This window comes from Polypterus senegalus, chromosome 6 (assembly GCF_016835505.1).
Source record: "Polypterus senegalus isolate Bchr_013 chromosome 6, ASM1683550v1, whole genome shotgun sequence".
Classification (NCBI taxonomy): Eukaryota; Metazoa; Chordata; class Cladistia; order Polypteriformes; family Polypteridae; genus Polypterus; species Polypterus senegalus.
This window is the reverse complement of record NC_053159.1, coordinates 6,265,832-6,290,701: the sequence shown is the minus strand read 5'-3', so window position 1 is coordinate 6,290,701 and position 24,870 is coordinate 6,265,832. Positions and strand designations below refer to the sequence as shown.

Sequence of the window (24,870 nt, the reverse complement as noted above, 5' to 3'; positions counted from 1 at the left end):
GGTTAAAACCAGAAGTCCAGAAGAGAGAGTGGCAGAGTCAAATGGTAAACCAAAAAGGCAGAGCTTCGTTTTAACAACGAGTAATCAACATAACGACTAAAGCGAGTAGCTAGGTTTGGTTCAATCTCAGATTAGAAGTGACTGTTGTTGGGAGAACATTTATACTGGCACACGGATGACAACACGACTGGTGCAGCCTGCAGTGTATCATGGAAGAATCTCCCCAGAAAACAGATGACACAAAATGGAGGCACCAAAAATGGTGTCAGAAAAGAGAGTCCAAATTTTATCAAATTCAAAATGGAAGCTCTGACTGCAAAATTGGATTCCTTTGAATTTAAAACTTCCAAAACAACACCAAGATGATGAATTTTCAAGGCTCAGGAAAAAAATACATAAATAAAAACAATCTGAAATCATAACAGCCTTCTTTAAATGTCAACAAAGGAACAAACTTTATTTCTGAAACTACGAAAAAGAAAGGAAAAAGGCATATCTGGACACACGGATGGTCGGGAAGGTGGGGACAATGCATTCTGTCTATTTCATAGAAACAACTGGAGGTGTGCAATCAATGTAATTTGCTATTTTGTGTGTTTTCCTAAGATACTTTTTTGTCATTGGCCACTTAGTTGTAGATTAGATTAGATTAGATTTGGATTATATTCAAGTTTATTGTCATTGTACTGGTACTACTAACTGCAGTTTAGGATCTAACCAGAAATATCAAAGTTATTCATAAATAATATATATTGTGACAGGGGGCGCTGTCATCCCCTTGAACCCACAGACCAGATGCCAGACACCAGATAAAAGTCCAATAATTAAATTTATTACAATAATAATGTGCACATAGCACCCTCCACTCCACTATTGTCATAAACAATACACAATAACAATCAATAATCAAATCCTCCACTCCCAGACACGTTGTCACCCTTCTTCCCAACTCAGCTCAACGCTCTAGGGCTTCTCACAATCCTTTATAGTCCTTGATCCAGAAGTGCTTCTGATCCCTCAGTCCATGGGATTACCCAGCACTTCCGGGTCAGGTGAAAACTCCTCTTTTCTTCAGCCTGGAAGTACTTTATTTCTTCCGTCCTCATGACAGGAAAGTACTTCTGGGCTATACGGAGAATACACATCCTTGAGCCTCCCTGCTGCGTCCTCCGGTGGGCCCGTGGAATTCAGCAGGGCTGTGAAGGAAAACTCCAAGGTCCATGATGCCCTGCTGGAATTCTGGGCATCTCCACGCTGCAGGAAGGGCTCCACCTGGCAGCTTGGGGGTATTGGCCGGGATAAGCTGCCAGCCATAATCCACAATACGAAGGAGGAGTATATAAATATGAGTACTGATCAGTAAGTACGAGTATATGATATAAATAGTAAATACATATATATATAAAGTACATTTTATGTGCAGAATAGATATATGTAAACAGGTGAAAATTTACATACAGCACAGAAGTTCTGTGTTTTTCTATATGATAGTTATCTCTTTAAAATCAAAAAGGTGAAAATGAGCAATACAACGGCAATGCCTGATGTACACTCTCCATATATTGAAATACAATACCACTCAACCAATTTGATGGCAACATCAGAAAATCGGCTGATGAGACCACTCACACAAATGAAAATAAATTTCTGACACGACAAAAAAGGTGGGAGTTAAATTCTGTTTTCTTAGCGTTTGTTTTTTTGATCCTGCATTCTTTTAACTTTCTCATGGTTTTCTTCTTTTTTTTTCTTCTAGTTTGACTATGAAATCATTTATTGTATAAGTTTGACATGATTGTACAGAATGTTATTTTCTTCAAATAAAAAAAAAAATTAAAAAACAGTTCTTCCAATCATACAACAGCCCAATCGTAAAATGCTTCCCAACCCCACTCACACTCCATGTGAAACGATGGCCTATGAGACTGAAACTCAAAAAATTTGTCGGCAATTGCAAATCAAGCTTAAAGTCGTGGCATTACTGCACAGTGTACGCTCCACTTAAAAGAGCAACACAAAGAGCGAGAATCTATTGGCACAGGCACAGCAATACAGTGTGTTCAAACAATTCGAAAATAAATTACTAACAAGAATGCACCACCCTTGTATGTATATTTTTTTCATCTATTTTTAACATTTACAAAATGGCGCTTATTGCACCATTTGATTTACCAAATGTTTTTAATTTAAAAAAAGAAAAAAACATATTTACCACATCAGATGAACTGGCAAGTGATAAGAAGTAGACAATGGCTGTTGAGATGATGGTGTTGATTGAAATAAAGAGGTTGATACAAACATACACAATGTAAGCCATCTCCGCATCTTTGAAAATGTTAACAAGTAAATACATCCAAGGGAACGTCGCATAGCTGTTGGGAAAAGAAAGATAAATTATTAGTAAACGTGAGGTGAAGACAAAGCTTACACCTTAAGGACTCATCTTCTTGATCTGTAGAATATGATTAGCTGTTGAAGTACAGTAGCAAATTACAATTGTTTTCGTAATTTTAATTTATGTTGAGAACAAAATACAATTCAATAAAAATGTTTGCCAGTCGTGGGCTCAGCTGGATCGCAGCACAGACTCGCCATTCCTATCTTTTTTTTATTATTATTTATTTATTCCAGATGACCTGACACAGTGGATTGTGAGAAACTGAAAAGATGTTGTTTAAAATGTGCACGTTTTTGAGAACCCGTAACAAAAAGTGTTTTCCAGAATACTGAAGTATTGTTGTCAAAAACAAAATCCAGAGGACTAAACCATAAACTCAGATCTAGAATTGCCAGGAGTTGCTACCAAAACTGAGATTTTCATTGGGAACAAAAAGGTTAAAACTATAAACAACATCAAGCAGGGGAAAACTAACCAGATTATCTAAAATTATGAGTTCAAGACCTGTTCAATATTATAATCCATAATTTCAGAAACAGATCTGAAGCGTTGTGCTGAGTTGCACAGTGGAGTCTTCACTGGTTCTTTACTAGCTCATTACCGGGTTGTGTGGATACTTGTGGACGAAGATCCATTTCATTCTGGGAGGACTTCCTTCATTGTGAAAGTGGTTCTTTGGGCTTTGAAACATTCCTGATATGACAGAACAGAAGTCTTTCATGTATAGCAGGCTATCTACACTCTTAAAAAGAATGGTTCTGTAATGGCACTTTACTAAGTTGTACGGTTCCAGCATTTCATGACAAAGGACGATTTCTTTCTGTGAATGGTTCTTTCGATATCAAATTGTCCCTTTGAGATTCAACAAAGGTTCCTATTAAATGGAGAAAACAGAAGTCCTTAAAGTAACGTAGGCAGGATACTTATGCTGCGTTCCATTTGAAGCAGGAAGTCAGAATTTTTGTGTTCCTAGTTGGAATTTTAGTTGGAATAAGTCAGACTGCCTACTCAGAAAGTATGCTGTGTTAAGTTCAACTTTAAATTATGACATCAAACTAAAGAAGAGCCAAGCAAAATGACACCTTTTATTGGCTAACTAAAAAGATTACAATATGCAAGCTTTTGAGGCAACTCAGGACCCTTCTTCAGGCAAGATGAGTTGCCTCGAAAGCTTGCATATTGTAGTCTTTTTAGTTAGCCAATAAAAGGTATCATTTTGCTTGGCTCTTCTCTACATTCATAATGGCTAACACGATATAACACCCTAGTACTACAGACATCAAACTAAAATGCCAACATACACTGAGAATGTTAGTGAAAGCTGTAATATTTTATTTTCTGCATATTTGTCTGATTAAGTCAGCAGTATACACAGTACTGTCCAAACTATCTGTGGATAAGTTGCTATGGTGTTTTGATGTGGAAAATTCTGTGTAATGTGTTATCAGCTGGTATTTATTCAGAAATTGCAAAAAGAAGGCAAGAACAACACAGGTTTGCCTACAGGTGTCCATATTGGTTTTCTGAACGTTTTACTGGAGCTCAGTCAACTCGGGTGTGATGTCACTCCAAAATTTGACATCCAGCTTCGGAGGTAAATGGAATACAGATTAACAGGTCATAAAAAAACTGAGCTTAGCCTGTATTAAAGTGTTCTGGAGTGGAAAATCTTCAGTTCTTGAACTGCAGACTGTTTTTATTAAATTTGATTTTTTTGCTTGAATGAACCAGAATAAGTAAATTTACATGACTTTCTAGTAACTTCTTCCTGTATTTCACCAATAACTTGAAAAGATCTGATTCAGTTGGTTTATATCTGCAGCCATTTCAATTACTCTATAGCCTAAGAATAGAAAATAAGGAAAAACCAGAACCTGTTTCATATAGTTTATAACTTGACAAAGGGAAAGGATCACGAGGTACATAAAAAGATCAAAGGCTCTTAGTAGAGTTGTTTATCAAAAGTTCAAGATAGCCAAATAAATGTGAATAATGTTACATGTCCCGAAACCGAATATGTGCATTTAAACATAAATACATCTTTGTCCAAGGGACCAAAAAGGCAACAATAGAAGTGCAGTGTCATAAGAAGTAACGTCAGAGTTCAAGATACGTGTGACCATTTCATCTGGACCTTGGAGCAAGGCTGTGGAGTCGGAGGCAATTTTGGGTACCTGGAGTCGGGGTCGGAGTCGGCAAAAATGTACCGACTCCGACTCCTAATAAATTGAAATTGTGATGAAAAAAAAATACGGCAAGTTCAAATGTCCCCTTTCACAAACAATAGTCATAATTAAGCACTTCTCTGATGTAAGAATAAAGTCCAGTGCATAGTTGTGTTACTACTAGTGTGAAGTTCAGCTGAGTGATTATACAGGGTGGGCCATTTAAAAGGATACACCGTAATAAGATGGGAATGGTTGGTGATATTAACTTCCTGTTTGTGGCACATTAGTATATGTGAGGGGGAAAACTTTTCAAGATGGGTGGTGGTGACCATGGTGGCCATTTTGAAGTCAGCCATTTTGGATCCAACTTTTGTTTTTTCAATAGGAAGAGGGTCATGTGACACATCAAACTTAGTGGGAATTTCACAAGAAAAACAATGGTGTGCTTGGTTTTAACGTAACTTTATTCTTTCATGAGTTATTTACAAGTTTCTCTTTGTGTACAGCCATTGACATGTCGCAGAGGTTAACACGTGAGGAGCGGATAGAAATTGTGTTGATGTCTGGTGGTGTCCTATTGAAAAAACAAAAGTTGGATCCAAAATGGCCGACTTCAAAATGGCCACCATGGTCACCACCCATCTTGAAAAGTTTTCCCCCTCACATATAGTAATGTGCCACAAACAGGAAGTTAATACCCTGTACATCCTGACATTCACATATTGTAATTTGGATTATGATGGTACATTACAAAAAGTGTTTTCATTTGATTTCAGATCTAATGTGTTTAACAAGTTCATTTGAGTGTAAACAAGTGTAATGAAGTAGGTGGAGGTGTGTGCTACGGCCTGATGTGTGTTCAGGGGTTCTTGTCTTTTGTTTAAATTGGCCAGTATGGTAGGGAGTCGGCTTCCTAGCCAGTAGTTCTGTGGTTAAATGACGACGTGTATGTTGCCTTCCTTCAATCAAAATGGAAAATACATTAGCATATTGAATACAGAGGACTCGGGAGTCACAACAACCGGAAACTAAGGAGTCTGAATCGAAGGATTTATCTGCTGACCCCACAGCCCTGCCTTGGAGAACATAACCTATAAATAACGCCGATTACTAAACCAAAAGCTGCCTAGGACAACATCCACTCCTTGATATTTGTGATTCATAGTAAGCTGTTAATATTTTTTTTTTATATATGCGATTTTATTTTCTATTATACTTTTTTTCTGTTGATATTATTATCATGTAATTTACACCACATCCTTGTATATTTTCAATACTGTCTATTATGTAGATTGAACAATTGCGTATATCACAAGTATTTGTAGTAATATTTGTAGTAATGCATTTTGTTACTTTAAATGTTTGTGATGCACCATCTGTTGGAATGACAAGTGCATTACTGCATGCATTACAAAATACATTCCAGTTAGATGGTGCACTGCAAATGTTAACTTTAAAATCTACATCAGGGGTGTCCAGCTACAATCCTGGAGGGCTGCAGTGGCTGCTGGTTTTCCTTCCTGCCACTTTCTTCATCAGGGACTGATTTCTGCTGTTAATTGACTTCTATTCCCCACGTTTTAATTGCCATGTTTTTAATGACTCCGTCCTCTGATTTTTTTTTTTTCCCCTTAAACAGCAGCCAAACAAAAATGAGATGTGAAGTGAGCTAACAGCTAACTACAACCTCTTTCTCTCCAGACATTTTCATAAATGGTAGACAATGCTTGTTGTTAATTAAACCTGCTATTTACCTCCATGACTTTCTGATGCTCTCATTCTGCCACAGCAGACATTTCCTAAACAGTCAATTTTTCTTTTTTCAAAGAGAAACACCAAACGTTTTATGGACCTGAGCAGATCAGCATTACTGAGACCTTCACCTTTCTTTATTTTTAGATATTGTATGATGGACATGGGTTAGCTGTCATGTGTTGGCTCAGTTTGTATCTTGTTATTTTTTGACTGCTAATTAAGGAAAACATCAATTAAGGGGGTTGCTTCTTAAATAGTAAGCCCATTACAAATAAAGAAAAAAGTTAATTGTCAGCAGAAACTGGTTGCTAATTAAGAAAATTGTTAGAATGAAAGCCTGTAGCCCTCCATGATCGGAGCAGGACATCCTTGGTCTAAAATTGACTACTTGGATTTCAGCCCATCTTGGACAGGTAGTTTAAAATTAAATCTAAGACATAATAAAGTGTGCAGAAAGTGAAAGGGTCTCAACTTTGTGAATCCCCTGTAATACAATGTAAGTAATGCTAATAATCAGCTGTGGGAAGGTAGCAGTTGGTTGGCATGAATGCAACCCACCCAGACCACCCAGTCACTGGTTTTATCAATTTAAGGAATGGAAAGGGGATGCAACTGTTTTGTAGAATGGAGCACACATAAAAACTAAAAGTAATGAGCAACCTGCTTATTGCGGGGGGGATAAAAAAAAAAACTAAAGGTAATGATAATTAGCAATGACTTTTAATTGTAAAAGACAAATCCCAATCAAGGATGAATCAAATCCTATTGATTTTCTAGGTATATAAAGCCTATTAAACATTTATGGCTCAGTGCTTGTGAGCCGTTTCCGCTCATCTCATTTTGTTTGGCGCCAGTGAATTAGTTTGTGTTTGATAAATGGATACACTTTTTGCTGAGCTACACTGAATCCCATATTCCTTCTCAGTTCAATGTTATTAAAAATATCTCCAAGTGCTTCTGGGCTGATTAAAAAAACAATGAATTCACTTTCTTTTCAACAAATACACCTTGCCAAACAATGTGATAAGGGCGTCTCTGAATTAATGTTTTTTTTTTCTTCTTCTCAATGTTGGTAAAATGCCACCTGCAGCAGAGTCTTTGGACAGTTAGTGCTAATTATCAATGACAGCTGTACTGGAAGGATGCTGACAATGACATTACACTGTCTGCCTTGTTTTATTTTTGACAATATTTGATCTTTTTTTTTTTTTGGTGAAACTTTTCACAACCTAAACCAAAGCAGACACTGCTAAAACCAATCATTGTGCGCAGTGTCTTTATCCATTGATTTATACAGCCTGGTGTTTAATTACAAAGGCTTGGGGACTAACAAAATGGCGATTAAGTGACTTTGGGGCTAATGGTCTGTAGCAGGGGGTCTGCAAACTTGGTCCTGGAGTGCCGGAGTGGCTGCAGGTTTTTGTTCCAACCAGACTGTTTATTTAGAAACTGAAGGAGAAATGTTGGATGTTAACAATTTTTCCTTTTTTGTCTGTCCCTCACCCTTCAGAAACTTTAAGCTTTGCATTTCACTGCTGATCATGTCTGCCACCCGTGTCTTTTAAATGCCCCCCGACTCTTTTATCATTATGTTCTGGGACTTCCCTCCAGTTTACTATCCATCTAATATGTTTTCTGTCAATATTCCCCTTTTGTCTCACAGATTTCCATCCATCCATCCATTTTCCAACCCGCTGAATCCTAACTACAAGGTCACGGGGGTCTGCTGGAGCCAATCCCAGCCGACACAGGGCACAAGGCAGGAACCAATCCTGGCAGGGTGCCAACCCACCGCAGGACACACACAAACACATCCACACACCAAGCACACACTAGGGACAATTTAGAATCGCCAGTCCACCTAACCTACATGTCTTTGGACCATGGGAGGAAACCCACGCAGACACGTGGAAACTCCACACAGGGAGGACCTGGGAAGCGAACCCGGGTCTCCTAACTGCGAGGCAGCAGTGCTACCCACTGTGCCGCCTGTCTCACAGATTTCTCCTCCTGGAACTCTCCTCTCTTACCTTGACATTTATCCAGCAGAGATTATTTTTCCTGTCCAGGCACCATCTCTACTAAGCTTATTTTAGCTTCTCGGTGGAAATCTCCTGACACATTTTCTGTAAATCCCCGTTGTTCAATCTAACCCTACTAGAACTTTCAGCAGCACAAATCAATGGATCATGTTGGGTCAATGTAGAAAAGTGGCAAACTGCTGTGCACTTGATTCAGAGTTAGCTGGTGAGCAATCCTTGTCGTGGCACTAATCTTACCTGCTAAATTCTCACATTTTCTTATTCCTTTTCTCTGCTGGCGCTCGCTGTGTCTGTCTGAGTGGGCATCAGTTACTTTTAATTCAATATGAAACCCTTCTTAGAGGACAGTTTTAGAGGTTTGGTTATGTGTGTTTGTCTTTAATGATGATAATCTGTTCCTCTTTCAAAAATTCCTAAATTTGTTTTTGTGATTGCTCAACTAAAAAAAAAAAATGATCACAAAAAAGGAGCAAATAAAGGGGCAGTTAAGTAATCAGCTCTGTAATAAGAATGAAAAAGAAGCCATTACTTGAGCTACTGTATGCAGTATGCGGTACACGAATGAGCCAAAACATTCTTAACTGCCTGCCTAATATGCTGTTGCTCCTCTGTGTGTTGAGCCACTGAGTCATGAACTCTACAAGGCCACTGAAAATGTCCTGTGGTATCTGACACCAGGATATTAGCAACAGATTTTCTCATTCCTGGTAAGCTGAGAAGTTGAGTCACTGAAGATCAGCTTTGTTGCTCCATTACATCCCACAGATGCTCAATGGGATTTGGGGAGGCCAAACAATTTGCGCAGTAAGGCAGGGCTGAGAAATAACATTTCCATTAGGGGATAGTGTTGCCATGAAGTGGAGTTTAAGGAACTGGTACATATCAATTTAAATGTCCACATCTTCCCAGCAGAACACTGCACAAAACATCACTCCCAACACCAGCTTGTCTTCTTCTTACAGGGCATACTGGTGTTATCTCTTCCCCAGATAAATGACGCTTACATACCCCAATGTGGTGCCACAAGTTCATTGTAGCAACCGGCATTATTCCATTTCCATGTTCCACTTGTAATACGTATTCATTGTATCTGCCAAAGTTCTTCCATTAATCCATGTTCCGTTTAGCCAAGTCCCAGTTATAATGCATGCTCATTAAACCAGCTGACCTTCTTCCATTAATCCAAATTCCAATTGTAATGCATGTTCATTGTACCAGTTGACCTCCTTCCATTCATCCAACTTCAAGTTGGAATGCTTGTACATTGTACCAGCCACCCTTTACCATTATTCTAACTTTCAGTTGTAATGCAAGTTCATTGTACCGGCTAGCATTCTGTTAAACTAAGTTCAAAGTGTAATGCATGTTCATTGTACCAGCCAACTTCAATTAATCCAACTTCAAGTTGCAATGCATTTTCATTGTACCATCTTACATTCTATTAATCCAAGTTCAAATTGTGATGCATGTCCAAGTTGTAATGCATGTTCATCTTGTAATGCATGTTCATCATACCAGCTGACCTTCTTCCATTAGTCCAAGTTCAAGATGTAATGCATGTTCATTTTACCAGCCAACTTTCTTCCATTAATCCACATTCGAGTTGTACCATTGTACCACTTTACATTCTATTAATTTAAGTTGAAATTGTATTGCATGTTCATTGTACCAGTTGACATTCTTTATTCTAAATTCAAGTTGTAATGCATGTTCATCGTACCAGTCAACCTTCTTCCATTTCTCCAAATTCAAGTTGTTAGGATTATTTTGAGGTACCAGGGTTAGGTAGATGTAGCTGAGGACACCAGCTGTCCCTTAGAATTCAGTCCTTAGATATGCTCCTTGTCCTCCCTTACACTTGGTGAGTAATTACTCATTTTTACTTTCTCCTCCCGACTTCTCTCCACTCACCCTTTACTTTTCATATCATTCTAGGGCCAAGTTGTTGTAACTTGGGATGTTGGCCTGTCTGTTCTTATACAAATTCCATTGTTTTAGTTATATGGGGTAAAGTTAGGTTAGGTTATATTAGGGTTCTCATGATCTCCATCCACATAACTCCAATTTGAGTTATTTTTGGTTTCATGGGTGGCCAGAAATGCACCGGGTGCATTGACGTAAATTTTTTGAGATTTTTTCGCACAGATGTTCTTTCATGTTTACACCTTTTGGATAGTGTTTTTGTAACTGTTGTGTCTAATTTCTCTCTCCCAATTTGTATCTCCATATTTTGCATTGGTTTTAATTTGGATTGAGGGGGGCATTAGATTGGTCCAGGGTATCCAAGTTAGGGTTGGTGTCCAAGTTTAGGTCATGCATTCATTTTGTGGAAGTGAGGGTATTATTTTTAGTGTTGGTAGTAGCTACAAATGTAATTATCCTTTCATACCCCATGTATGTCATACTATGTGTGGAGACTTATTGCCCTGGGGGCAGTCTCTGGTTCAGACTGGGGCTCCAAAGAAGAATCTGCCTGGAAAGGCTGGTTCTTCACTCCTGGTCCACTTCCTGAGCCCAGTTCCGGTTAGGGTTAACCCATAGTAGCAGAGTTGGATACACTTTGTGCTGTGACATTTTACTCCTGTAACTAATTATTAAAATATTTGCAATATTTTCCACCATAGCCCCTCTGTTGTTTCATACCAGATGGGAAAGCCTTCATTGGTAGCACTGCTACTTTGCAGTAAGGAGTGTGGGTTCACTTTCCTGGTCCTTCCTGCATGGAGAGTGCTTTGAGTAGTGAGAAACGCACTACAGTAATCCCTCCTCGATCGCGGGGGTTGCGTTCCCCGCGATAGGTGAAAATCCGCAAACTAGAAACCATATGTTTGTATGGTTATTTTTATATATTTTAAGCCCTTATAAACTCTCCCACCCTGTTAACAGTATTAGAGCCCTCTAGACATGAAATAACACCCTTTAGTCAAACGTTTAAACTGTGCTCCATGACAAGACAGAGATGACAGTTCTTTCTCACAATTAAAAGAAAGCAAACATATCTTATCTTCAAAGGAGCGCCGTCATAAAGGAGCGCCGTCAGGAGCAGAGAATGTCAGAGAGAGCGCTCACAAAGAAAAGCAAACAATCAAAAAATCAATACGTGCTTTTAAGTATACAGAAGCACCGCGATAAAGCGGCATTTTGTAGAGGAGCGTCCGTGTCCTCTGTGCAAACAGCCCCTCTGCTCACACCCCCTCCGTCAGGCAGAGAGAGTGAGAAAGATAGAGAGAAGCAAACAAACACCGCGCGGGAAGCATATCTTATAGCATTGAGGAGTTTTAGTTAATATGTAATACATGCTCTGATTGGGTAGCTTCTAAGCCATCCGCCAATAGCATCCCTTGTATGAAATCAACTGGGCAATCAAACTGAGGAAGCATGTAACCTAAATTAAAAGACCCATTGTCCGCAGAAAGCGGCGAACCAGCGAAAAATCTGTGATATATATTTAGATGTGCTTACATTTAAAATCCGCGATAGAGTGAAGTCGAAGCGCGATATAGCGAGGGATTACTGTATATTAATATTATTATTGTTGATAAAATCATTATTATGATCAATGAATGTTGGTCACCCAACACCTTGTTTGAAGGTTTGTGGTGTTTTTGCTTCACAAACCACTATCAGGAGGTGCTCACCATGGCTGACAGTAAGCACCACACAAGCTTTGTCTTTTCAGAAGTGCTCTGACCCAGTCATCTGGCCATAATGATTGTCAAAGTCACTCAGGTCCTCACACCTGCCTCACTCTTCTGCATTTAACACATCAACTACGATTATCGCTGATTTGAACATGCACTACGGTTACAAGATCGTTAACAGCAATGGTTTCATGTGTGCATGCTCATTATAGTTTGGCTCATCGGTTTGTACTCATACATTATGAGTTATATTATACAGTAGTACACTGTGTCCAGATGTTCCATTTGAAACTGTCCATAACAGGAATATGCAGGTTCAAGTTTTAGCCTTCCTGAGTGCAGAGATGAGTTTTATTGCACATGCATTCAAAGTATATACTGTTCAACTAAATCTCCATTAAGTATTGTAAGCATATTTTAAGATAGTTACATACCCAAATAAAATCAGCAGCACAGACACTGCTCCCAAATTTTGTTGATTAGTGAAGGCTGGCAGCTGGAAGGCAGCAATCATAGCTATGGACAGAGCTACTGGTATCAGGTACAGTGTCTGAGGAAAAAAAAAATACAAGTAAGTAAGACACCATGAAAGATACGCTTTGGAGAAAGTGATCAAACTTTTAACTTACCATGTCATAGAAGAAATTAATGAGCCAGTAGAACATTTCCCCAATTCCAGAGATGTTCTGTAGGAGCATACATCCAGTCTGCTGTTCTTTGACCTCATAAATTACAAAACTGGCTGTCATGATGGAGTAACCGGTTAGGACACAGAGAGCTACCAGCGTGTTCACCGTGTTTTGAGTGCTGCAGGGATGAGTAGGAGAGAAGTTAAAAAAAGAAAGGAGATCATAATATGGATAGATGGATATGGAATACAAGACTAATGGCGACCAAGAGCCCAGGGTGGTGTATAGTAGGATAGGCAGAAGTTTATGCCATGAGTTGTAAAGGTGGTCAAATTAATGCTGTAGACTACAGAAAGTAACTAAGGGAATAATATATTGATAGGTGGCTGTCGAACTTGGAACTATGGGGCAAACAACAACAACATTTATTTATATAGCACATTTTCATACAAATAATGTAGCTCAAAGTGCTTTACATAAAGACAAAGTAAGAATTAAAATAAGACAACACTAATTAACATAGAATAAGAGTAAGGTCTGATGGCCAGGGAGGGCAGAAAAAAAAAAAAACTCCACAGACGGCTGGAGAGAAAAAAAATAAAATCTGCAGGGGCTCCAGGCCATGAGACCGCCAAAGGTATATGCAAAGCAGAGGCTGTAAAATGTGGGAAATCCTTGCACTTGCATTACTATAGAATGAGGTAATTCAACAATTTACATATGTAGGTAACAGACATTAGATGAATATTAACAAGAGGAGACCTTTCAACCCAAAAAAGCCTAATTTTACCAAAATAACTTCTAAGCGAGGTTTGATGGCCCCTAAAGTCCTACTGACTACTACACTGTTGCTGTGCAAAATGCTGCCTAAATAAAATCTGGAGGTGCACTCAGTGGCTGCAAGTAGAAAAGCAGCAGGTCTTTTTAATACAATGCCCTTATACATTAATACGTTGTGTCTGTTTGCCTACCTTTTAAAAAATTTAGCCAGGTAACTCTTTAGGTTTTTTTTTTAAGTTCCTCACGTGTCCATATGAATGAGAACAGCCAAAAATGAAATAGGTAGAATCACAGTGTAGCACCAACACAACCTTCAGTGCTGTTGAAGTACAGGGGTGATTGTTGTGATTTAGGAGATCCAAAGCACATCAGTCCCAATAAATACCAATGTATGTAGTCCTAAACACTTCTAAAAATTATCACTAGAGGGGAATATGGTAAACTCGGCAGGTATCAAAAACAGAGCTTTAGAATAATAAAAAGGTATTATTTCCACCAAAATGTGTCCAACAATGAAGCTCCATAGGGCACAAAGGATTTGCCTCGACAACAAGACAATCACAGTCCCAAAATCCACAGAAGGTCAAAAACCCAGAAAAGTAAAAAAAAAAGCACAATAGAATCACTAAAATGCACCAAATCTCCCAAGTGTATTCAAACTGAACTGCCGGGGACTGTGGGTGACCTTCTGGATTTATGGGATGAAGGACAGTTCTCGTGTTTTCATGGAGAATGAAGGTAAAAAAAAGAATTCTGATATAACTCAAGTCAGAGGTGCTCAAAAAGCTGTACAATGGCAAACGATAAGAAAAAAGTCCATGGGCAAAATAAATCTCAAGTTACTCCTGTCGCATAAGCCACTTGTCAGAAATCCAGTTGTGCGCTTAACACGTTCATATTTTTTTTAAATAGTCCAGTTCATCCTATTGTAAGTTGCAGGTATTTGTAATAATAATATTATATAAGGTAATGCATACTTACGTAGCTACATCAGCTTGGACTTTTCCAGGATAGGGCTGACTAAACACAGATATCCCTGAAAAGAGTAAAAATAGGGAAATATGGAGAATAGGCTTTTTCACCTTCACTACCTAAGTTCTTAAAAATATATATATATACTAAAACCAACCAGTCTTGGAAAATTGTGTTAGTCCATAGGCTTCCAAGATGGCTACACCTAATTAGATTAACAATGTGTAAAACATACACGGTACGGAACAAGAAAGAAGATTTACTCCACCATAAGAATGCAGATTAGGGCAAAATGATGAAATTGGAGGCATGAGGTAATTAATAAAACACAAAAGTTAATTATTAATAAAGTCAGGTGTCTAAAACAGCATCCAGAAGTAGGTGGGCAGATGGTCATCTACTGTATAATAAAAGCCTGTGTGTGTGTCCTGTCCTTACGAATTAATCTGATTGGTCAGTTTGTCTTTGGTCGTTTAGTGGTAGGGCCAATGGTTTGATACTTCAGGGGTGCAAAGTTCAGCTCCTGACTATGACAATTTGGTTTTAATCTTTACAAAAAATGGAGTTCAAATGGACACTTCAATGAGCGATGTCACTAAAACTAATAAGACACTAACAAGTGACCTACGGAAACAAGCACAAGAATACAAATGGTAAATAATATGTTATATTGTGTATTCCCTGAAACCTAGCTTAGTAAATCTGACACTGTTCCCCTAGCCGAGGCTTCACCAGATGGATACACATTCCTTCCTTGTCTACCATTGGTAGTAGTCACAAAGCAGTTTGAGGGATAAACCAGGCCTCCCTGCTCCCTTGCCTGGTCAAGAAGTCATGATAAAGGAAAGACCACGCGGGAGCAGCAATATCCAGCTTCCATGCCAAGAGGGCGTAGACATGGATGGATGCTGCAACAGCAACTACGCCACGGCTGGTGTCCCAGCAGCCATGGAGAAGGGACTCACTGGTTGGGTTTGGGAGGCTGGGAGGACAGGACAGTTGGTTTGGGTAGGGTGTAACCCCCTCCACCCTCTCTATACAGTGGGTGGCAGCATCCCATCTTTGCAAGTCCCAGTATGGATGCCTGAAGGGCAGCCCTGTTGAGTTCTGTGGAAACCACCAGGAAGGGCTGCCACATGTTAATTACACAAGAACCAGGGTGGACCTCCCTGACCAGGAAGTGCTTCCCAGGGGCAATAATTGAGGACAGAATTCTGAATATGATTGGTCAGTTTGGCTGTGGTTACTCAGTGGTAGGGATGATGACACAATACTTTAGGGGTGCGAAGTTCAACAACAACAAAGTGAATGTTGGGATGCTAAATACTAACAAAGAGCAACCTGAGTTGCTTTCGAAGATGGAACAAGTATTAGTAACAATATGAGTAATGTTTTCACAGCAGGTAATGGGGCCCGTATACCAGAAAGTGGACAGAAGTTCAGTATTGTGCCTTGAAATGACTGACTCAGAGATGTAGACTATACGGGAACGCGATTGAGGAAGTGCCAGAAAAGAGAGGTTGAGACATGTGAGGATACCGGATAAAGGCATGGGAGGAACGCGGAGGGTGAATGTATAACAGAGATTGAGGCATGCCATGATCTCACGGAGAGAAGCAGGAGGAACACTATTATTACATTTAATCTATTAGCTGTCTTTGAGAGGTAAGCATAGCTTGTTATGTATAAGATAGCAGAACAAGCAAAAGAACCAAAAATAAGAGACAAATACAAAATCCAAAAAAGCAGCGAAAAAGGGAAAATTGCTAGAAAACAAAAACAAGTCAGAATTACTAGGGATCTTGTGAACAGACTCGCACAAGGAGCTTCTGTCAAGCCGCCTCTTATTTCACAGGTTTCTTCAATCACTACTAGTCAAATCGGTGTTTTCCAGCCTTTTGTGGTGTCACATTCCAGTTTGTAATATGGCAGTGCGTTTGCTATCCTCAGAGTCTCCCCAAAGAGAATTTAATGTGATCATCTGAACAGGGGGAGTGGAAAGGTCCCCTTCAGTGAATTAAGTGTGATCATCAAAGTGGCGGAATGAGGTCCCATGCAATCACTAGAGCATCAGATCATTAGATGAATCAAGAGCAATCATTAATGCTTTTCCTTCTTGGTGAATTGAGCTCAATCTCTAGAGCAGGGGTTTGGGGAGGAGAGGGGTACCTTCCAAAAATTGATTATAATCCACCTGTGATGCTGCTGCAGTGAATCAAGCACAGTGGGAGAGGGTGAGTTGTGTCTGGGGTGGGCGCAGCCCACCGCCAATGCTGCCATGGCTCACAGGTTAGAAACGTTGAGTCAGCTTTTTCAGCAATTTTTATGTACTTAATAAATGTTTCCCATCACTCAGTTGTTTTCATCAGGTATTTTGATTTGTTTACTTTGGGAGTATTTTTTCCTCAAAACAAAAATTCCATTAGATGACTTCGCCTAGTGGTTTGACCGGCTTTCTCTGGCTGTCATCCGCTCTTTTGTGACTCATCCACTTTAAAAGTTTTACGTAAAAAGATCATGATAAAAAGTTGAAGGAAATAACGGTGACATTCATAAATAAGAATCATGGTATGTATAAATTTGTGAGCACAAAATTCAAAGAGGCATTCAAATGCAACTAGTTAAAAAAATATTATGGTGAGCATGTGTTTATAGGGTAAAATCACAGCGAATTTATGAAACGCATTGAAAACTGATTGAGTAGCATAAGAATGAGGGAAACTCAGAAGTTAGCACTTTTGCTGAAGGGAAAATTAATCCTTAGTCTGATCAACCTGCCTCAGCGAAGTCAAACCACCGTACCTCAAGAAACCTGGAAATAAGTGACGGAGTCATGTGGCGGCAGTGAACCTCCAGAGCTCTGTGAGTACAGCTGAAGTCAAATTTGATTGACAGTTACCTTACCCCCTAGACACACCCACAATGTCTCCAGTCTGCAGTAACCCTTCTCAAGCCCCCCTCCACTTGCAAGAATTCAATGATTTCCGAGTAAACCATGTGACATAAACGAGCAATCTTATTGACTGTTCAGCATAAACGAGCAATCTTATTGACTGTTCAGCAAAGCTCCTAAATCATGATTTTTGGGCCAGGTATAGAAGAATTGCACCTTTTTATGAAAAATGACTTTTCTGTAATGATTTTAAATGGACTTTACTCTAATGAGGTTTTTTTTAACATTAGTTCTATTTTGAATTTGACCTGTATATACAAGTCAAGTCAAGTCAAGTTGGAGTGCATGCACTGGTACAGTGTGTTGCCGCACCCACTACACAACAAAACAACTCAGCAACCCCCCAGGCAGACACACGGTTCACTCCCACCCTCCGGAAATTGCTCTCTGTCTGCCGCAGCCAGGTGTTACGTGGGCGACCCCTTAGCCATTTGGGTCCCCAACAGTGAGGACCTTACGAGCCGGATCACCCTCGGAGAAACACACCACATGGCCGTAGTGCTGTAATGAATGCTTCCGCACAATGCAGGTAATGCGCCTCATTCAGGACTCTGTGAGCGACACAAAGTCAGACCAGCAGCACCCAAGGATTCTCCGAACATAAACAGTACCAAAGGAGTCCAGTCTTTGTCTCAGGTCACTGGATAGTGTCCATATCTTGCAACCATATAGCAAGACAGGAAGCACCAGGACTCTAAAGACTTTGACCTTCATCCTTTTGCGTAATATATCAGGAGCGCCACACACCCTTTTCCAGCGACTTCATGACCCCAGTGCTCTCCCAATCTGTCTACTGACTTCATAGGAAGAGTCACCAGAGACAAGAATGTCCCTGCTTAAGTAAGGAAACCTCTCAACAAGGTCAACACTCTCTCTGCAAACAGACACACTGCTGACGGCCGTGCCCAAGAGTTCACTAAAGGCCTGGATGTTGGTTTTTATCAGCACACTCACAAGCCCAGACATTCAAACTCCTCACTCAGTCTCTCGAGCACCCCGATCAGAGCCTCCATTGACTCCGCGAAGATCACGGCATCGTCAGCAGAGTCAATGGAGGCTCAATGGACATGACTTGCTTGTATATACAGTATATATTTATATATGCACACTTTTATTTTTCTTCTCTTGAGCTTCTGTAAAGTTTAATTTCCCCTTGAGGGCAAATAAAGTATATTGAGTCTAACCTAATCTAAAATTTATGATCTACTTCTCTCAAATTATAACTTTGTAAATATGCTTATATGTTTTCATATTGTAAATCACACAGTAGATACAAACAACAACATATTTACTACAGATTAGGATCTTCAATGACAACCATCTGATTAAAATAAAACCAAAAAAAGTATTACGTGTATACCATATTGTGACGCGTTCAACCCTGAAGGCAGATTTGTTCTCAGAATGAAGTTGTTGAGGCTGTTCAAGTAGGCGGGCATAGAATGATACCCTTCTGGATTGTACCATATCTAGAAGAGGGGGGATTAAAGGAGAGAATTGTAATTGCTTTACTCTGTGAAATAAACATTTGCTCAGTTTAAAGTTCAAACATCAAGGATTTAAAAATCTACAATGCTATTGTCTTTGCATGTGTGTGTGTGCTTGTTTGTGTGTGTCCAACTTTTCTTAGCAATGTGATTGGTCAATTTGGCCTTGGTCTGATTAGTCAGCTAGCGTTGGTCTGCGTGGTCTGTGTCGTCAGCTTAGCTTTGGTCTGATCAGTCAGTTTAGATAGATAGATAGATAGATAGATAGATAGATAGATAGATAGATAGATAGATAGATAGATAGATAGATAGATAGATAGATAGACAGATAGATAGATAGATAGATAGATAGATAGATAGATAGATAGATAGATAGATAGATAGATAGATAGATAGATAGATAGATAGATAGATAGATAGATACTTTATTAATCCTAAGGGGAAATTCACAACATTTAGCTTTGGTTGCTCAGTGGTAGGATGAAGCCACAATACATTAGGGGTGTGAAATTCATTAGGGGTGTGAAATTCAATTCCTGAGTGTGGCATTTTTATTTTAATCTTTACAAAAAAGAGGAGTTCAAATGGAGAATTTCAATGACAGCAAAGTGATACCATTAAGCATTAACAACCTCAGTCTCCTCTGGAAAGGTATGCACAAGAATACAAATGATGCTTTTACACCAGGGGCAAATCTACCATTAATGGTAATCAAAAAGTGGTGTAAGGGACAAAGTGGCCTCCCAGCTCCCTTGTCTGTTCAGGAAGCCATAATAATGGAAAGTCAGGAAGGGAGCGTGTCAATTTTCCCCTTCCATGCCTTGAAGTAATAATTTTGACTACACGCTGTGAATACCTGAAACTGGAGGTGGCAAAGTTAAAGATGTTAAGATTTTCATTGGGTGTGACAAGGATGGCAGGATGTAACGGCCGACCCCTTACCCGGCCGGCAGCTACACCTCCGAGACCTGTGGCCTGGATAACTTTCTGAAGTTAGATCTAATCATCAAGCCGTACCTTTAACAAATTAATCTTTTCCCCACAATCAACGGTGTAAATAAGCACAAAAGAAAAGCAGATATGTAAACTCAAACTGATAAATTGTATCAAATGAAACAGAAAAAAAATAGCAAAATAAATATATATATATATATATCCCTCCACCAAAGCAACAACGTGACAACAACCTATATGAATATAACAAACCCTCCTTTGCCCTTGTAACATATAACAAACAACACGAATAACAAAAATGAATGAGATACGGAAATGAACGGTCGTGAACTTGAGTCCGAGTAACAATTGTCCTGAATGCAGATGACTGGTTAACCGATATATGGAGTGTTTGTATTTCCCGGAACAAAATGGAATAGCCTCACCGTGTATCCTCGGCGCATGGTGAATGATGAAATCCGACCCTGGGGTCTTTCGTGATGAGGGTATTGGAGTAAGTCCGGCAGAATGAAAAACAAACTGGATGAAAATGCGCGATGTGGAATACAGCAGGTACAGATGGTTAGTGGTCGTTCAAAATGAAAGTCTCCCTCTCTCTGTCCTCTCTCTTCTCTCTCCCTCCTGATTGTTTTTATAGTACTGTGACAGATGTAATTGATTTGATTGTAAACCGGTGTTTTGCAGGTTTGGGGCTGCGGTCTCCTTCCATCATCCGTCCCCGTACATTCACTGACACACACAAACAGCAAACAAGACGCACATGGTATGAACACGGACAACACTATTACTACTATGTAGCACCGCTACATTGATTAGAAATGTGTACATTATAGTTTCAGCTCAAGTTGGACGGTTGAGAGACAAAGTCAGAGAGGTGAGATGGCATTGGTTTGGACATGTGCAGAGGAGAGATGCTGGGTATACTGGGAGAAAGACATTAAGGATAGAGCTGCCAGGGAAGAGGAAAAGAGAAGGTTTATGGATGTGGTGAGAGAGGACATGCAGAAGACAGGATGATATGAAAGAATATGATCCGCTATGGCAACCCCTAAAAGGAGCAGCCGCAAGATAAAGAAGAAGAAGAAGCTATGAATACCGAGGGGCATCATTTAGGTAACTCCAGCAGCCCTTGCTTTCTGGAAGGTCCGCATTATAGACTCTGACGGGCACCCTTTGCTAAATAAAGGGGGGTGTGGTCCAGACACTGGGTATGGACACCGAGAGACACCTTTGAACTAACTCAAAGGCCTATATGTGGGCTTCGACCAGCCGTGACAGCAGCAATTTACTTTACAGAAAAACTTCTCACGACCGTCGATGATGGTAAGAAGAAAAAACAAAAAGAAGTTGCCACCGTGTTAAGGATTCTGCAGTCACCTTTGTCAACTGTTGCGTGCTGAAAGACCACAGTCTGAACATAATCCCCATTACAACAAATGTTTTTTTGTTCATGAACACTTCATTCTAACGGATCATCTGACTTGCAGTTCATCAAGCGTCCACTCTTTCTCTCATCCGCTACTGTTACAGGTCATTTATTTCCCCGATTAATCTACTCATGTCATTTCTATTGTTTTGCAAGCGGTTCTAATGGACATTCAATTGCACATACCTTCGTCAATGTCCTGCTGCTGGGCACATTATTGATATCCATTTTGAGATTTGGAGGCAAGGGCTGTCCAAAAGACCATCCACCATACCTGTGGGTTATTTGAAGATAGGGTTAAAAATAGAAATGAAACACATTTTTGCATGTCTCCCACCACATAGAGTATATTCTCTATGCAAACACACCTTGAAACACAAACCAAGAAGATTGACTTTAACGAGGACACAAAGAATCAAATCGAACTTAACAACAGATATATAAAAGCCTCTGGCTGCCTTATGGACCTCACTTAACTATAACACGGAGGAGCAGCTCAGCCTCATCCCCATCTCAGACGCAGCATCTAAAGCATTTTGTCATGTGGGGTTTCCTTCCATAATGGAGTCAAAATACTAACAGTGAAGAGCAAAGGTGACATGGCTGCCATCAAAGGTGGATGTCAGTAAGTCGTGGCATAAGTACCCAAGTCACCTTGGGTTTGATGTGACCATCTTCACTGTTCTGTCAGGTTAGACGGTGGGCAGGCTTTTTTCAGGACAGTCCAGAGATGTTCAGTTGGCTTCAACTCTTATCTCTAGCTGAGCCACTCAAGAACATTTACAGAGTTGGCCCTAAGACACTCCTGTGTTGTCTTTGCTTTGTCCTATTGGAAGTTGAACCTTTGGCCTAGTCTGACGTTCAGAGCACACTGGAACAGGTTGCTATGAAGGATATCTCTGAACTTTGCTCCATTCAGCTTTCCCTCTACCCTGTTCTGTCTCCCATTCTCTGATGATGCCACCATCATGCTTAACTGCTGGAATGGTATTGTGCAGGCAATGAACAATTTCTGGTTTCTTCCAGACCTGATGGTTTAGAATTGAGTCCAGAAAGTTCATCAGACCAGATAATCTTGTTTCTCGTAGTCTGAGAATGCCTTTGATGTCTTATTGCAAACGCCAAGCAGGAAGGGCCGTCTTAACAGCATCATAGGCTCCCGGGAAAAGTAGAGCACTGGGGCCCCTGTTTTGATAGCAAAACAGAAACATACTTAGGCATCAGAAACAATGTTGACCCCTAAGCTTGTGGGCCCCCCGGGCAACTGCCCAGTGTGTCCATGCATTAAGATGGCCCTGCAAGCAGGCATTCATGTGTCACCTGTACCCTCTGTTATTGTAGTGGCGTTTGTCCTTCTGGGTGTTTCTCCATTTAGCACACAATTTCTCTGGAGCTCAGCCAGAGTGACTATCGGGTTCTTGGCCATCTCACTTACTAAGGCCCTACTGCCCAAATTGCTCAATTTGACTAGACAGCCACCTCTAGTAATGGTTATGGTTGTTCCAATCCTCTTCCATTTGAGAATTATGGAGTCCACTGGGCTCTTTGGGACCTTCAATGCTGTAGAAATTCTTTTATAGACTTCTCCAGATCTGTGCCTCCACACAATTCTGTCTCGTCATGGATTGTTTTTGACAACTGTGGGACCTTCTCTATGCAGCAGTGTGCCTTTTTTTAATCATGTGCAATCCACTGAACTGACCTCAGGTGGACTCCAAACAAAAGTGTAGATGCACCAAAAGAATGGGATACACCTGAAAAAGACTAGGAAACCGCAGGGATGCATTAGAATTGGAGTCCAGAAGTGTGTCTCTGTCAGGGTCCTTGCATACAGCGAGAGGGCGCTGTCGGGGAAGCTATCCTGGAAGTGCCCCCAGCTGGCAATGTGGAGACACTGCAAGAAAATCCCAATTTTGCTTTAAAAGAAGCCCGCTGCCTCATACACTGCACAACAAAGTTTTTGCTTCTTGAACACTGTTGGGCGTACCTTATAGATTTTTGGGTGCTGATCACGAATATCGCATCAAAATTTACCCATCACGTACCGTTTCAGTTTTAGCATGATTTTTTCTTATATTTGTATCCAAACATTTTTGCTCCCGTAAACGATTTATCAACTACGGTTTGTGCAGCCTGGGCATGTCCAGGTTGGAAGCTGTTTTGTGGAAGTTGGCAGGTCTGAACGAGCTTGACACTGTCTCAGCACGCTATAAAGGCAGCTTGCATACACCGATCCTGCTTATTTGGTTTATATAGATAGTCAGTGTGTATGTATAGTATCAGTATAGTATCTGTAGCAATATAACGGTAAGTAAGCTTTATGCTATAGACGTTTTTGTGTCGGGCGATATGTCTCGTCAATGTCGTAACAGCTGTCATACATTCTGCTATATCTGTGGCGAATATACACTTGCGCCTCAGAGACGTTGGATGACTGCTCTTATCATCTGTATTTTGGCTGCAAAATTGGTGATCAAGACAAGGAATGGGCGCCTCACATTTACTGTGCGACATATGCTGTCAATATGAGAACCTATCTCAAAGGCACTCCAAAGACGATGCCGTTTGCTGTTCCGATGATATGGCGAGAACAGAAAGACCATGTGATGGACTGTTACTTCCGTTTGACTAATGTGTCTGGTTTTTCTGCCAAAAACAAGAAGTCGAATGAATATCCTAATCTTCCTTCAGCAATGAGACCCGTGCCATATGACGACAGTCTTCAAATTCCTAAACCACTAGAGGATTGGCCATTAGATGAACCAGATGAAGAAACTGCAATCCATGGTACTGACAGTGACATTGATTTTGAACCGTGCTCATCAGGTGATCCACATCTGATAACACAGTCCAAATTGAACGATTTGGTCAGAGATTTGGGTCTGTCAAAAGCAAAAGCTGAGCTGCTGGGTTCGAAACTGCAGGAATGGTGTTTGCTGCCACCAGGTACGAAAGTGTCTGTGTTTTGAGGCCAACATGATGATATAACCAAATTTTTTGCACAAGTCGACAGTCTCTATTTCTGTTATGACATTGAAGGATTGTTCTCGGCCTTGGGTTTTAATCACAACCTGGAGGAGTGGCGTCTCTTCACTGATTCGTCAATGTTAAGCCTGAAAGCTGTTCTGCTACACAATAGCAATGTTTATACTTCAGTACCTGTTGGCTATGCAGCACACATGAAAGAAACGTATGAGAATATGGAACTGTTGCTGAAGCACGTCCAGTATAACTGGAATATCTGTGGAGATCTTAAAGTCGTTGCTCTGTTACTAGGACTGCAGCTCGGCTATACAAAGTACTGTTGTTTCATCTGTGACTGGGACAGCCGTGCCAAAGAGTCGCACTATTCTCGACAGAACTGGCCACTCCGTATAAAGTTAGTTCCAGGACAGAAAAATGTGGCATATGAATCGCTTGTCGACCCGGCAAAAATATTTTTGTCTCCTCTTCGCATAAAACTGGGACTCATGAAGAATTTCGTGAAAGCACTGAACAAGGAAGGCGAAGGTTTTCGTTATTTAAGATGGATGTTCCCAAGAATAACTGACGCCAAGTTCAAAGAGGGCATTTTTGTTGGCCCCCAGATCAGACATGTTATGAGTGACAAGCGGTTTGAAGATGTGTTAGTTGGGCCGGAAAAAATTGCCTGAAAAGCCTTCAGA

At 40.3% G+C, this 24,870-nt stretch overlaps 1 protein-coding gene across 2 annotated transcripts in view; it reads right to left on the bottom strand.

Moving 5' to 3' along the window:
* abca12 (ATP-binding cassette, sub-family A (ABC1), member 12) overlaps positions 1 to 24,870 on the bottom strand; it is a 275,097-nt gene that overhangs the window by 22,287 nt on the left and 227,940 nt on the right. For both annotated transcript variants that reach the window (XM_039755332.1, XM_039755333.1), the window contains 6 exons: positions 21,392 to 21,479; positions 18,699 to 18,807; positions 14,395 to 14,449; positions 12,634 to 12,811; positions 12,439 to 12,554; positions 2,213 to 2,372 (listed from right to left, as the gene is read on the bottom strand). In XM_039755332.1, coding sequence (XP_039611266.1) covers positions 2,213 to 2,372; positions 12,439 to 12,554; positions 12,634 to 12,811; positions 14,395 to 14,449; positions 18,699 to 18,807; positions 21,392 to 21,479 — 706 coding nt within the window. The remainder of the gene's footprint in view (positions 1 to 2,212; positions 2,373 to 12,438; positions 12,555 to 12,633; positions 12,812 to 14,394; positions 14,450 to 18,698; positions 18,808 to 21,391; positions 21,480 to 24,870) is intronic.